This window comes from Liolophura sinensis, chromosome 9 (genome assembly GCF_032854445.1).
Source record: "Liolophura sinensis isolate JHLJ2023 chromosome 9, CUHK_Ljap_v2, whole genome shotgun sequence".
Classification (NCBI taxonomy): domain Eukaryota; kingdom Metazoa; phylum Mollusca; class Polyplacophora; order Chitonida; family Chitonidae; genus Liolophura; species Liolophura sinensis.
The window spans coordinates 22,435,640-22,451,228 of NC_088303.1; the positions used below are offsets into that span (position 1 = coordinate 22,435,640).

The 15,589-nt window shown below is 39.2% G+C and overlaps 2 protein-coding genes across 3 annotated transcripts; one reads left to right on the top strand and one right to left on the bottom strand.

The window, feature by feature from the left end:
• Positions 1-610: 610 nt before the first annotated feature.
• Positions 611-7,532, bottom strand: LOC135475380 (60S ribosome subunit biogenesis protein NIP7 homolog). 2 transcript variants are annotated; one of them, XR_010445041.1, is made up of 6 exons: positions 7,432-7,532; positions 5,528-5,614; positions 4,579-4,717; positions 3,339-3,479; positions 1,267-1,960; positions 611-1,233 (listed from the first exon to the last, which is right to left on the bottom strand). XR_010445041.1 is itself a non-coding variant. In XM_064755252.1 (5 exons), the coding sequence occupies exons 1-5, from the start codon at positions 7,485-7,487 to the stop codon at positions 1,841-1,843; spliced, it is 543 nt and encodes a 180-aa protein (XP_064611322.1). In that variant the 5' UTR covers positions 7,488-7,532; the 3' UTR covers positions 611-1,840. The 2 variants fall into 2 exon arrangements, 1 of the variants encoding a protein (XP_064611322.1); XM_064755252.1 differs by having other exon boundaries at positions 611-1,960.
• A 318-nt stretch (positions 7,533-7,850) lies between these two features.
• LOC135475859 (uncharacterized) lies at positions 7,851-12,445 on the top strand. Its single transcript, XM_064755804.1, has 5 exons — positions 7,851-8,549; positions 9,131-9,754; positions 9,971-10,017; positions 10,517-10,663; positions 11,821-12,445. The coding sequence occupies exons 1-5, from the start codon at positions 7,913-7,915 to the stop codon at positions 11,905-11,907; spliced, it is 1,542 nt and encodes a 513-aa protein (XP_064611874.1). The 5' UTR covers positions 7,851-7,912; the 3' UTR covers positions 11,908-12,445.
• Positions 12,446-15,589: the final 3,144 nt, after the last annotated feature.

The window sequence follows — 15,589 nt, forward strand, 5'->3', positions numbered from 1 at the left end:
ATCCGAGTCTCGTCAAGCAGTTCTACAAGCCATCATAAATACTGATATATCGCCGAACGAACCATACTCATCTCCCTCTGTTAGGAGCATTGTCATAGTTTTCAGGTAACTGTAATACGAACCAAGCACATAACAAGTAGGTCCTATCAATCCAATGGATCACAATTAATGAAATTGAATGTGACGTCTGGTGGAATCCCGACTGGAAGTTCACACTTGAATCCTGGCATAGATGGAACAGCGATATTTTTCTTCTGTAGTTTTAACTTTTTGTACTCCTTTTGACCAAGTCCACATAAACAACATATCTTGCTTGTAAGCCTACCTTTCAGCTATTAAACAAAAAGTTATCACAGTGGAATTTATTGAGACATGATATGATAATTCTTTCATTCATTACCCAAATCCATTTGAGGTTATAGGCTGTACACATGTATTGATGTAATGCCATACCATTTATGAACAAAGGATCCAAAAAGACAGGAGGACAAAATTCTTAGGCCTAATTGACAGAAATAGAAACACAACACAGTTGTAATGTAATGTTAAATGTTTATTACATGAATGACATTGTAAACAATGTTACCAATGAATATTATGCCATGTGAAAATTACAGTCTGCACTACAGAGTTTTTTTTTGACAAGGTGGCCTGTTTTTTCAGAGCATGTTTTAATGAAATCAACCACAACAAAGGGCCTGGCCTTTATCCCAAAAGAGAGGCAAAATGGCTATGATAGACAGGATGATGCTTAAAGCTCTGATGGATAGGATGGTGCCTAGGGCTCCAACAGAAAGAATGGCACCTAGACTGTAACAGGCATGATGCTACCTAAGGCTGTGACAGATAGGATGCTGCACAAGGCGCTGACAGATAGGACGCTGCACAAGGCGCTGACAGATAGGATGCTGCATAACGTTCTGACAGACAGGATCGTGTCTCTGACAGATAGGATGGTGCCTTGGGCTCGAACGGAAAGAATGGCACCTAGACTGTAGCAGGCATGATGCTACCTAAGGCTGTGACAGATAGGATGCTGCATAACGTTCTGACAGACAGGATTGTGTCAAAAGCTCTGACAGATAGGATGGTGCCTAAGGTTCAGATAAATAGTATGCTGCATACGACTCTGACAAACAGGATGATGCCTTAGGCTCCAACAGGTAAGTGACAGGTGACTTAGGTTCTGACAGATTGGATGGTGGCTTGAGGTTCTGGCAAACAGGATGATGCCTAAGGCTCTGGTAGATACCTGCAGGATTCTGCCTAAGGCTCTGACAGATAAGGTGGTGCCTAATACCTTTCTGCCTAATGCTCTTTACATAAAGGTAATGAATTTGTGCTTCACTGATGATGACTTGATGATAATGTTTATTATGGTGTACATGAAGTAGTGAACAGTCTTGTTGATGTTGGTAATTATCCTGCAGTTACTCGGGGCAATCACACATGATAACAACTTTATAGTTGTCACTAACTTCTGGTGACAATGCCCAGATCCTGCACAGTCCCCATCCTGGCAAAATCACAATCATTGTCTCGCGTTCATCTTCTAACAACTACACCTCCAGATGTCCACATGCCCAGAGCTCGCATTCACCTTGTAACAACTACACCTCCAGATGTCCACATGCCCAGAGCTAGCATTCATCTTGTAACAACTACACCTCCAGATGTCCACATGCCCAGAGCTCGCGTTCATCTTCTAACAACTACACCTCCAGATGTCCACATGCCCAGAGATCATTAGTGAAACACAAGCTACCAGGAACTGTGTACATGTAGTTGTATTTACTGCTCCAGCAGTAAGCTTGAAGCGTCCTACGAGTTGAAAATACCCTCACACAAGGGTGTCCTCACTCCTGATGTACTCCCCTATATCAGCTTGATGGAAGGCTACTATTGTCATGGGATCTGCATGGCGACAGTCCTGAGTCGATCTCGCAGCAACGCCAAAACCCTGGAAGAACATCATAAAAGACAATTTTAATACCACAATAATAATAATAACAATGCTTTATTTCAGACAAAAAGAAAAGCTAAATTCCTTTCTATAACTTCATTCATTTAATATATATTAGTACCATCAGTGCTATACATACCATTTTGCCAAATTATATCTTTAATTAATATTCTTGAGTAGGGTGTAGAACAGAAAGCAAAAAAATATCCTTCCTCAAACAAGGTTCAACACTGTGCTCACTAGTATTTCACTCACAGGTTTATCAGATTTGTGAGTGGAGGAAACCCTGATAGTAACTATCACACTGGAGTGTGATCAATTTAGACAAAGTTGTATTCATGAATATTACTCAATCACATTTGTCACCAGATACCGCCCCTCAAGCATTCTAGTCGACCAATTCTTCACACCAACTGTGAAATTGCACTTTGTCCAGAGAAAAACTTCACAGAATTACCCTGAAGAATTTTAAAACTAATTTGCTGATTTTATTTAAGTGATATTAACCGAGCTATTCTATCCAGGTGATATGAAGACCAACCCAGCCGTTCTATCCAGGTGTTATTAGGATCAACCTCTCAACTCTAATCAGGTGATAGTAGGACTAACCAATCCTTTTTATTCAAGTGATATTTGAATCAACCCAGCTATTCTATGTAGGAGACATCAGGCCATCCATACCATTCATGTGATATCAGGCCTAACCCATCCATGCCATTCAAGTGCTCATTATATTTAGAGGATATTAGAGCTTGCCCTCTCATTCCATTCAGGTGATATTAGACTTAGCTTGCTCATTTTACTCAGAAAATATGAACTTTTATACCATTTTATCATATTTTAAAATATAACTAGCCTGCTCATTATATGCAGGAGACATTAGAACTAGCCTACTCATTCTATTCAGGTGATATTAAAAATAGCCTGCTCATTCTATTCAGGTGATATCAGAAGTAGCCTGCTCATCTTATTCAGGTGATATCAGAACTAGCCTGCTCATTCTATTCAGGTGATATTAGAAGTGGCTCTCACAATCTGCCTGCCCAATCTGCTCAGGTGATATTAGATCTATTTATTTGGTTCACGTTTCACAACGTTTTCAAGAGTATTTCACATATACACTGGCGGTCAGCATTACGGTGGGAAGAAACCAGGCAGAGTCCAGGGGGAACTTATGACCATCCACAGGTTGCTGGGAGACCTTGGCCAATCCAGGTAATATTAGAGCATCCATTTTCTTTCTATTCATGTGATATTTGAACTAGCTTGCCCATTATATTCAGGTGATGCTTTTCCTGTAATATGTGAAGAGAATAAGAGAAGACACTGTAAATCGCTGTAATGTTCCAGTCTGTATGTAAAGCTTTACCCTTACCAAAGGCAAATCCCCCATAGAGTAGACCACAATTCCCTGGTACTTGTTTGTGTTCTCTGTGATTCTACCCAAACCTGACTTCATCACATGGTGGCCATACAAAAACTGCTGCTCAGCACTGGGCTTCAACCAGATCTTGTACTGCAACAAAGAAAACAATACGTCTCCAGCCTCTGTACACATCAGCATACAGTATTGTGGATATTCGTTGTTATAAAGTGTGAAGGACACAGTAAAGTACGTACCCTAATTCTTCAACCTTTTCGCAAATAAAATTGCAATTTATGCTCATTTTTAATCTAATTTTGGGGACAGAACTACTCTGGTTGGATTTACCAGTTTCAAGGCTTCACAAAAAGTGTACACACTGTATTTCTCAGTCTACACAGAATAATGCCTTCACAATATGCTTGAATAAACGCCTTGCAAACATGCAAAAAGGTCGAAGAATTACAGTTTGCATGGTTTAATGTACTTAACAACTTTTCAGTCATATGATAAAGTGGAGTCATTAGGTGTGTGTACATGTACTTCTTGTGGCAGGGCATCCATGCCGCCAAAGGGATGTCACCACTGAAGTATCATCCGAAGACCAAAGACATGACACCCCTCCCAGCCACATTATACTGATACCGAGCCAACCAGTCCTGTTTCCTTGCTCTAACCTCTTGGTGCTGTGTTAAGCATGACGTTAAACCCCAAGCACTCACTCTCAGTGCTTAGCAGCAAGTGAGGCAGCAGCAAGTGCCCTTTTTGAAGTCCTTGGTATGACTCCACTTGGGTTTAATCCCAAAGCCTCCTAACTTCAACCATAAGACCACAGAAGCGGTCTACACAGATTTTCTGATGAACTTTTATCTGATTTAATATAATGGGTAATTTCTTCCACTTAAAGACATTCAGCCACAAGTCGACCGTGTGTAATCTGTATTATTCATCCCTGCCTTTGCAATAATACCTTGTTAGTATACTAGTAAAACAGTTATTCATCATGGAAAATACACCAATTATTAAACACAGTGTTGTACAACAGTGATATGGTTACATTTTATGTAAGAAAAAAATGATACAAAGCAGTTTTCAAGTGTTATTATTAAAAAGCAAAATCATTCAGTTTTAGGTCTGCCATATGAAGACTTTAAAAACTTAGGTTTTTCTTGTACTGACTTTTGGCTGATAAATGCATAATCACTCTCAAAACAAGATAACCTATTAATAGATCAAACTTCATAATCAGTACCTTTGCATATGGAGCCAAATAGTCTAATGCAGTGATGTGAAGCCTAAACTTGCCAGTTTTTGTAAATTTGCCATAACAGGTCCCCAAACTTAGAAGGTTTTCTCTAGAAACATTCCCAGCTTTCTTCATGATATCCTCCCTGAAAAACACATACAAATGGAGATTGGCGTGTGCTTCAACAAACAAATAACAATAAGCTACATTTTCTCTGGATTTACAGCTAGATATCTTTATTTAATTTGATGATTGCCATACTCAAGATTTATTTACTCATATCATGGTGTCAGAAATGGCTGTTGTAAACCACTGACCTTTGGCCAAGTAACTGATAAACTTTCGCACATGTGATGTAAAGATATACACACCATATTGTTGAGAGACTTGAAAGCTACTGGTCAGCGTCATCAACAACTTATTGTCAACTTAAGGCCCAACAAGTAGTGACAGCCACGCGATTTAGAAATTCCCTGCCCAAGGCCAATTTTGAACCCACATGGCGTGTGCACCCAGCCACTGAAATGTAAACGTCCTAGCCCACGCCTTTAGATTTTTAGCATGCTTGTATTCTGACTACACTGTACTAAATGTGAAGGTAATAAAATTTCTGTGATAGCCAAGGCCTTAAAATGGACTACAAAAAGCATATCACTAATGGTACATCAAATCATTTGCATTATACTTAATTCTTAAACATATACATATACATTTTCAACAGTTTTCTTCCCAAACAAATCTCTCTCTATTAATCTTGAATTTTTCCTCATATTCTCAGTCTACACACATAACAGTCCAGGTACATGAATACATGTAAAAAACATTGTCTTAGATGATTGTGGTGTTTTCTAATAAGATCTTTTTTAGTAAATGTAAACACAGACAACACTGTTTCTGTCTCATCTGGTCTACAGGCACTGTGCATGTAAACTTACCTCACACATGAATGCATTACCTGACATAGAAGACTCTGTCTCGGTGCAGTCGGAAGCAATAGGTTCCATCTGGCCTGTCTAATAGCAACTTTATATTCTCCCCAATGCTAAACAGAACAAACACACACTACAGATCATTTCCATGTACATATAAAACAGGTACCACCAGAATGAAGAATATATGCTGCAAAGTCATGCATTCTTTCGTGAAGCAAATTTCTCCTTTTGGAATTTGAAATCCATGGCTTTTGTATGTATGTACGTATGCTTGGAGTTTTACATCGTTATTTGTGTGTATATATAGTGTCTGCTTGTGGCAGGGCGAGTCCACACCACCAAAGTTCTGCCGCCACTGAAGTATCATGCTGAAGACACCAGGCGTGACACCCTAACCAGTCACAATACACTGAAACCGGATCAATGATGTTTCCTAGCCCTTACTCTGACGTCTTAGTGCTAAGAACCAAGTGAGGCAGCAGCAAGTACCATTTCTACAGTCCTTGAAATGATTCAACCCAATTTGAACCCAAGGTCTCTCGACTTTGAGGCGGACCCTCTAACCTTTAGGTCACTGACGCAGTAGAATAGTGTTTGAAAATTTGTCTAAATTTGACAAAAAAGCATTTAGAGCCAATTACATTTCAAAAATCAAAGATACATCCAACATGCTGGACAAGAGTGGTATACACAAGTTTGCAAAAAATATTTCACTGCATTTGTAATCAAAATAAACAATGTTTATTTTTTTCTTACACTTTTGTACTACACCATAAGCATTTTCCCCATCATAAACTTCAGAGCCCTCTTCACGTCAAAGGCTGATGCATTTACCTGACCTTGTCAAATTTGCTGAAGCTGATAGCTACCTTGTTCTAAGGTAAATCGACAGACAAATATGTAAGGAATATGTGTGACTACAAACTTAATGCCATAAGGGCATGCAGAGGTGTCTGACCGAAAATTTTTTTCTCCAACCCCGTGACACACTACCATGGCAACTGCAGTAGTTGTAAAGACTACAGTGATATTTACGTGTTGATTTCCATGTGTATTCGGACGTCATTTTTTCCCACCGTCACATACTATTATTGATCTTTCACTGGTTAAAATTGAATGGGGAGATGTTCAATTTGGATGCAAAGGAAAACACAATAAATAGGACGTTTATCATTCTAGTTTCTGTCACGTCACCATTACATATGAGATTTCTATGATTTATTATTCGCCATTCATACATTTTAGAAAAGATTTCCTTAGTTTGTTGTGATACTCTCTGAATTCAAACTTCCATCAGACAGCATGTCGGGTCCATAGCCATTTGCTTATATCACTACACCACTCCAGTTGATGTGCTAGAACATGGTTCTTAGACGTCTTGATGACAGATAAATATGTTAATGGTAGCATGCACATGTGCGTGTGCCACATGCTTTTGTCATGTGGACTACATCTGAAATATTCGGCCAGCCTCATTCAGGGAAGCATGAATGTATGGACGTAAGTAGTTACGTAGAAATTTACAAGTAAATATTACCCTAGTCTTCACAACTGCTGTATGTTTTTGAGAATTTAATGTTCAAGTTGCTCTCACGTTGTAGAGTAGCATTAAGAACCAGATTTTCACCATAGACATATCAGAAGGGGCTCACTGACTGACAAAAGGACCAACTTAGTCTTTCAAACTGTCGAATGTACAAACTTCAATCTTTGTCATGTCACACATAATCACTTCTTGTGGAATTGTTTGACAAGGGTACATGTACAAATGTAGGTAGCCTAATGAAAAGGGCCAAGGTACTGGACTATGGTGGCAAAGCGACAGAGCTGCACATGTAAACAATCCTAAAGCTGATACCCGATGGCGATTTCATAATGTCTCGAAATGAATTATCCCTGTAAAACCGCTCCTGCTTAAAGTTCTTACTATTTTGACAGTTTTTCAAAAAAGGTTCTCGTTTCTTCTTCTGTTAAAGGTCTCATCTTTTAAGAAAGGTACCGCCGGAAGTGTGCTCCACGTGTAATCTGTCAGCATGTGCGCATGCGTGAAATTTACTCGCTCCAACACCATAGGTTGAGCTAAAAGTTTAAACCTGGTAGAGGTCTTTACGGTTTATTAATGAGACATTATATTCTGAAAAGTATTTAAGCATATTTATTAGATCAAAATCATATCAAATATTATTTATTTTACAGACTCGTTGATTTGCTTTAGTTTTGTCAAGGTTTTATCACGATAAATGTGACCCAACCTTCCACTTAATTTCTAATTCTCAATTGGGCCATACTGGTAGCCATGACGACCGTTGTAGTTTACACATGGTGAAGAATGCAGGTGTCGACGAAGGAGGACGGAGTTTCGTTTAGTAATGAAAATTCAGCGATTTACTTAACTAAATCGCTGTAGGATGCCATCTGGTGTTGCTGTGGAACCAGGGGTGCCTGATTTGTATTTAAGTGGAGCAAAAGCGCAGATTCTGATCACTAATCAACGGCCTGACAGTGCCCAACTCCACACGGAGTTCACCAGTTACACTGTGGCTGAACCCCATCAGCAGCAATCTGTTCACAAAGCTAATGGTGCGTATCGATTACATTTTGGCCGAGATGTTTCCTGTCCGAAAACCTTCAGAACAGAAAACACTCAAGTGAAAGATAGGGGTTGTGATAATGGGTCTCTGCCAAACGTAAACTCGTCACAGAAAGCACTCTCCGTCAGCGGTCACTGCAGCGTGTCATCCAGGCCTGCTGACAAAACAGCTCCTCATGTCAACGATGGTCAATATTTGAGCCAAGTAACCAGTTTTCCGCCAGCGAGAAATTCGGCATATTTAGTGACGAATGACATCGACACAAACTCGAACCACAGCGGGAAAACTGGCAAGGTTTCATGTGGACCAGCAGATACTGAGGGTGTAGAGAAGGAAGATGGCAGGTGTCCGACTGACCAGGCTGAAGGGCAGTGGTCAGGACATCCGACACAAACATCAGCAGCGTCGTCTTGTTCAAGGAGTAACAAGGAAAACAGATCACCAAAACCGCCAGGTGTGTTTAAGATTAAAGTGTCTTCACTGTAGTCTGTGTTCAGTACCATGCAGTGACACAGAGCAGTATTGTTTATATCATATGATATTCACATGACGGTATACTGAAAAGCCATCATTGCAGTTATGTGGTACTCTTTATTAGATAAAATCATATAATATTATGATTATGGTAATTAATATATTATTTGATGTGCACTGTAGGCCCTATATTGGCTGCGCTAATGTCTCCTGTTTACAATGGTGGCTTGATTGTACCATAGGCTACATGGGTACTCCACATCTGGCTTGATATAATGTACAAAATCTTTTATTCTGTTTTAGAGTCATAACAATGTACATTCTACAATGTATATATATATATATTTTTGTGCTTTTTTTGTTTCACATCGGTACAGCAGTTTGGAGTAATATTGTACAAGGTAATGAAGTGTGGTTTTAACGTGTATTGTATGTATCTTGCAGTTTCAAATATATCCAGTAGGTTGTGTATAATTCATTTTCAGGTATAGCGTTCTAAAGAATTATTATTGTTATTTCTCTTCACTAATATTTCCTTTCATTCATTATCTTTTCTTTCAGAAACCAAAAAGAAAAAAGTGAAGCAGAAACAAAGAAAACTGAAAAAATCATTATCAAGAAGAAACAGTGTAATAAAAAAAGCAGTTATGAGACAAAATTTAGCAAAGCCATCACCAGGTCTACCCTCCACTGCCCCTGCAACTTCATCCACTCAAAACAGAACATTGAGATTATCATGTGCTCCAGTCATGATCTACACCAAGAAACCCATGACTGCTCATTCGGTGCCAGAGATTGCCACGAGCAGCCTCAAACAGCGACAAGATGCAAGCAGAGGCGTATACAATCGCCAAGGCGGCCAGAGCTGTGTCATGCCCTCAAGATCTCGCACTCTGCCATCTGTAGAATCTTGTGTGTCCTCACGCTATATCAACTCCGATCTGCCCCGGCAGTCCACTAGTATGAACTCTACCTCTGCAAATCAATCCAGCAATGTGCTGCACAGCTCCAAGCAGCTGGCCAGACTTAGCGACTCCCCCACCCAGACTCGCTCTTCCTCAGCAGCTGCTCAGTACTGGGGGAGACTAGTAAACGTCTACTTATCTGAGAAACATTCAGGATCACTTAAAGATAAAGAAAGTGGAACAGAATACCCCTGTGCTCCTCCTGCAACTCCAACCCCAGGTGAGACAAATGAGAACTCATATATGATCAGTACATGAAACTTTACATTGACCGAAGTGGACCAAATTTGATTTCTTTACAGGCACAATCACCAGCAGATCAGTACATTTTGAGGACATAGCTTTTGTAAACACTTTCCTGTGCTCTACCAGATGCTGTGTTCATGAAATATGCAATGGTCTGCTGCAATAATCAACATTTAATTTGTACTTTCAGATCAACTTCAGAAGTATAGATACATCCCCAGCATGAATGATGTCAAGGTACATAACCTTCTAGTTACACTACAGTACACTGATATGAAACTTATAAATTATGCTAACTGACCTATTTTTTTAAGTTCTGAGCGTTGCTTGGCATATAATGGAGAATGAACAGGAATTGGAAAATGCAGCCAATAAGTTAAGCGTCATTAGCTGACAGGTTTGGAATGAAATCATTCCAGTGGATAAATTCCAGTGGGCAAGGATGGTGTGAAAGGCATCATCATAGTATCTATCATCACACGTGTAAACGTTTACAAATCACAGAGGTAAAAAAAGTTAAACAGGATCGATTGCCAAACGTAAGCACATATGCTGCTCAGTGTTTGTCAAATACGAATTTAAAATAGAAATATGAGATCATGAAACGAGACAGGTTATAGAAAATCCCAAAGTGATAAAACATTAATGTAATCGTACACAGAATAGTTATATGGCATCTTAGTACATGAAGCTGTTTTGTTTTAGTGTGCACTGAAAACCTGCTCTTCTTTGTTAGTCACAGAGAGCCGTCAAAAATAAACTACAAGCGCTTGAAAAAGCTGAGCAAAAACGACAAGAAAAACAGCACGGGAAGAAAGCAAAAGCAGAGCAGCAGGTGCTGAAGGAGAACGAAAAAGTGCTGAAACATCGACAGCGACAGGAGGTAAAATCAACTCGTTTCATCTCCGGAATTATCTTTGCATTTTCATTTTTCCTTCCTGTCATTGTCTTGGACCTGCCGACTGATGCATTGATTGATTGTAATTGATGTTGCTCTTCCAGTGGAAAACATTCTTAGTGTCGCTTAGGACAGAGGAGAAGGAAGAGCAACGCTATAAGAAAAGAAACGATGTAATTTATGAATCAGAACTGCCAGATGTTTGCTTGAAAACTTTAATAGTTTATATATATATATATATATATATATATATATATATATATATATATATATATATATATATATATATATATATGTGGCTAGTTAGCACCATCAATAAAGTCTTTTCAATACAGAAGCCTCGATTAAAAATGAGTTATGTGATTCAAGATTTTAAGAGCCAAATTCCATCCAAAAATCAGTACGAATGTTTAAATGAATGAGAATGTATTTAAACCTTATTTACTTTTGCTGTTAATTTGAAAATTATATGAGGGACATTCATTTTTATTTTATCAATTACGACACGTTTCGATAACTTGTGAATTTTAATAAATACAGTATCCAATGAAATATTAGTGTCTTTATTGATGGACGGCAAAGTCGAAACAACAAAATGCATTTGTTGTTCTCATTCACGGTGGATAATAGGAAAATTCTGATAGCACAAGCACTTCACTCCCTCAAAAGCAACGGCCAAAACAACAGAAACGGATAGCTACTGGATTCCGGTCATACCGTATACATAATGTGCAAACACTCCTTGGCGTTCGATCTCCTCCTCAATTTATTCCGTTGTGTAGGTGTGTAAGTGGTTTCATGTATAGTACAAAGCATTTTGTTTGGAAATTTTCTATTGGCATAAACCCGTTGCCAATTGATTGGATACCGACGGCGGCCTGTAAAATTCGGGTGGGAAGACGTTCGCGCAGCGGTGTGAATATAGCGATATTCCATCTCACGTGATTTAATGGTGATGTTAATTCCGTGAGTGGCGCAGATTTATGGTGATCGTTTGTGAGATGTGATTTGATCCTGGTATGAAACCTATCAAGAATATGCAGCATATTTTCCCGAAACTAGAGTATGGCATAGAAATGTTATTAGGATGATTTTTTTGAAGTTTTTTTATTGTTTTTCTATTTCTTTTTTCTCTCTGACAGATTTACGCACTGAACGCAGTGATGACGGAACTAGAGTACAACCGCTTTGTGTTATTCTGTCTCAGTAATAACATTCAGCCCAGCTGATGACAGCCTTTCCCGAGAGTTGCTGAGGGAATAACAGAGAAGGTTTCTTCACATCACATCACCGGCGCATACAAATCTCAGTCTTAGTATAAACTTAGCGCTCACGTTTGATCTTATTGATATTGCCCTCACTGATATTACCCTGCCCTTGTAGGGTAAGGTGTCATTTTAAGATATACAGAGCATCATCCCCAAGCTGATTTGTGAGATATTTTATAGTTTCTCATAAAACTGGAAGAATCAGCATGGAAAAACCATATAACCAAAGAATATTGTGTCGAACACAATAAAGAGAAAGACAAGTTACCAAAACTAATTATGTTAGAGAATGAGAATGAATCAGTGCATGCCATGTAGTCTAATAATTTATTTTGCTTGTTACATTAAGGTATGTAACGCTAACTTGAGCTTATATGTAAACGCTCTATAGCGCCTATATCATTAAAGGACATAGTTAATGCAGTATGTGATGGTTTTGTCGGTTGCGTGACGTTACTGTATCTCATCACATTCACAGATTAATGGTGTTATTCTCCTCGCCTCAAGTCACGTCATCCCCCTTTTTTTAGTTTTTTTTATTACTGTTATTATTATTTATTATGGCATTTGCCTAAAGTCACATGTTTATTGCAATATTGATCTCACTCCACAAGGAAAAACTCTCAGGGTTAGGAACGATCCAACAAAGTTATATATACTTTTATTGTTTTGTCATCTGAGATTTTGAGTCATGATGGACTGACATTAGAAGTGATTCTTTTTGCGATTCTTTTTGTGATTTTCGGTGAAAAGATCAATAAGTAACCTTTACTTGAAATACAAGTGGATGCATGCGTACAGGTCACTTACCATCATGGATTCTAAGTCCTCTGTGATGATCAATAAAATCGACTCTGCAAGTGATCAGTTCTGTAATTTAAGCCCTATGCTGATGACGGAGTTGTGGTAAATTACATTCTTCACTTCACGTTACTGTTCACCATCATTAGTATGGGAGAAACTACTGATAACGAGTACTTATGAGGAGTTGGGCGTGAGCAGATTATCTGTATTTCACGGTCTTTAGTTTGTACAATAACATATGATTGACGCTGATTATCTCAGTTTATAACGAAATTGCTCTTTAGAAAATGGTTACGTGGATTTGTTCTACAGACGCTGTGCTCCGAAGGCAATGGCAAGTCTGTTATAGGTGTAAGTATTTGTAGGTAGGGTAATATACAAAAAGGTTGGGTGAATATCGATCGATTAAAGTAAAGGCGCATTAAAACTGACTTGTGATGCTAGGTAAATTCTATTGCCGAAAGTATTGAAGTATCAGATAAATAATACTACTCTGGAACATTGTACCGGTATTCATTAACCATTAAAAAGATGAGATAACGAACCTGTTTTTCAGACGAATGTGTCGTGTATAAAATGAGGAATTTAGCTAACAAGTCATGTAGTACAGGAATAATGTTTCTGTATAAATGTTTCTGAAGTATTGTTTGTTGACGAATGCTTGGCTGTGTGGTACAGGGCATACTAAGAGTGAAAACGACTCATGATTTTGTTGTTTTGAGTAGGTTTTTTGTTTTCTTCTTGTGTTTTATTCATAATGTAATTGTACACATGTTTATACGATATACACATTTTCATTACAAAATCATTTTATTCTTTGTAAGTGAGTTTATTACACTGATGACAGGACAATGGTCCTGTTTCCAGATCGCGGTAGGCAAGTCCGCAAACTGTCCGGAATAGACCCTCACTCCCTGGGATCAAAGATATTCCGGGAAGGGGGGGGGGGATCATACCAAAGACTTTAAAAATGGTACTTCTTGCTGCCATGTATGGTGCTCAGCACTGAGAGGCTAGAGCAAGGAAACGGGACTGGTTGACCCTGTGACATATAATGTGAATAGCTGAGATGTCATATCTGGTGTCTTCGACATGATACTTCAGTGGTAGCAGCACTTTGGCGACATGAACTCGCCTTGCCACAAGACAACACGACGAATAACTCCTCGTCGTCATGTGACTGATCAATTGTTAAGTACGACGTAAAACCCAAAGCTTACATACATGTACATTTTCTTCTGACTCGACTCTGTGGATAACTGTGTATATAGTGCATGCACATAATCGAGCCACAGAGAAGAACAAAGTCTATAGTCAGCAGTTGTTTTTGATTTGATTATCTTTGTTAAGCAGCATTGAATTTGTAGGCTTTGGTTCAGTCTCGCCAAAAAGCCATGCCGAAGAGGCCAGAAATAATGCCCCACCCAGTCAGAGTGAGAAGCATGGCGTTTCCGTCATGGATTATTCTAGTCAGTCAAACCTTAGCTGGTCAATGAATTCAAGGGGTTCGTGGCTACGGTAAAGTTTATCACCACTTGTTGAACTGTGGGTTTCCTCCACGTGTTTCGATCACTGTAGGTGTTAAATGTATTGCACACAATACATACACAGAGAATACAAGCTGTATACATGAATGTCATAGAAACTCTTACCTGAAGTACCACGAAGCCACCAAGACAGGCTCATATCTCATAACACTAATTCCTATGTAATAATTCGCTATCAAGAGAGCTTCTGTCTGCGTAATGCCTCTTTTGCATTCTGTTGTAGCACCAGAAAGATGCCAACTGCATCCGTGCAAAATGATATAAGCGCAGTAAAAATTCGAACAACATGCAGACAACCCAGTGGCAAAATTACTTTGTCTGAGGCAGCATGGTATTCATTCGATGAGCTCCAAAACTCAACACTAACTTTGGTCAAGTTCAAAATTAAAACGATACCTGCGCTCTGGACATCAGGCAGCAGTTTGACTTTGATATTGTTTTTACCGGCTGACGGTCAGAAATTTAGATACTTCACTTAGTAGGGTGGCTGACAGCGCCCTATTTCACAGCGACCTTTGCGGCATTGTGTAGGGTGTCAGGTGGAAAATGCGGAGAGCCCATGCGTGGTCCGCGGACGGCGCGGATTGGGGATCTTTTGGCGGGGCCGCGAAGGTCACCGAGGGTTCGGTTTTGTAGGGATGAATACGCACCTTCGGCGCGTTTGCAGGGGCACATTCAGAAATTCACATAATGCACACTTTTCAGAACACATTAAGTTCTAGCAGAGTTCCCTGAAGTATTTTAAGGAAGTGTTCCCCGTGCTTCATGCGAAAAGAGAATGACGGGGGCATAAGGAGCTATCCATCTTTTTTGTTGTCTGTGTTACTCTCTGTTAGTTTTTTCAGTAAAATGAAACAGCTTGTTCATCTCACAGAATGCATATATCAGAAATTGTCAGCTGCGTACACTGTGATCTTCTATCACATGCGATCCTGAAACTGTACCACTACACATTCAAAACTTAAAAACCGGACAATCCACTGAAGTACGTAATTTTATGGGATACTAGTATTCTAAAATAATACCGAAAATCGCCCGGCGCAAATTAATAATCTCCAATATAGCTTCTTTCAGTCGCTCTACCTTAACATACACGCTGTATTGAAGGTTCCGTCTACGCTTAATGGCGGACTTCAGAATACAGCTTTTCACAATCTGACTCCTATTATCTTTTTTTTTTTTTTCTTTTTTGATTGGTGTTTTACGCCGTCCTCAAGAATATTTCACTTATAGGACGGCGACCAGCATTATGGTGGGTGGAAACCGGGCACAGCCCGGGGGAAACCCACGAC

Excerpts from the sequence above, each read along its gene's own strand:
- LOC135475859 (XM_064755804.1), top strand. The coding sequence starts at position 7,913 with ATGCCATCTGGTGTTGCTGTGGAACCAGGGGTGCCTGATTTGTATTTA. Across the intron at positions 9,755-9,970 it reads TCCTGCAACTCCAACCCCAG|ATCAACTTCAGAAGTATAGA; the intron begins GTGAGACAAATG and ends TTGTACTTTCAG. Across the intron at positions 10,664-11,820 it reads AACATCGACAGCGACAGGAG|ATTTACGCACTGAACGCAGT; the intron begins GTAAAATCAACT and ends TCTCTCTGACAG.
- LOC135475380 (XM_064755252.1), bottom strand. The coding sequence starts at position 7,487 with ATGAGACCTTTAACAGAAGAAGAAACGAGAACCTTTTTTGAAAAACTG. Across the intron at positions 3,480-4,578 it reads ATTTGGCTCCATATGCAAAG|TACAAGATCTGGTTGAAGCC; the intron begins GTACTGATTATG and ends TCTTTGTTGCAG. Across the intron at positions 1,961-3,338 it reads CTATGGGGGATTTGCCTTTG|GGTTTTGGCGTTGCTGCGAG; the intron begins GTAAGGGTAAAG and ends ATGTTCTTCCAG.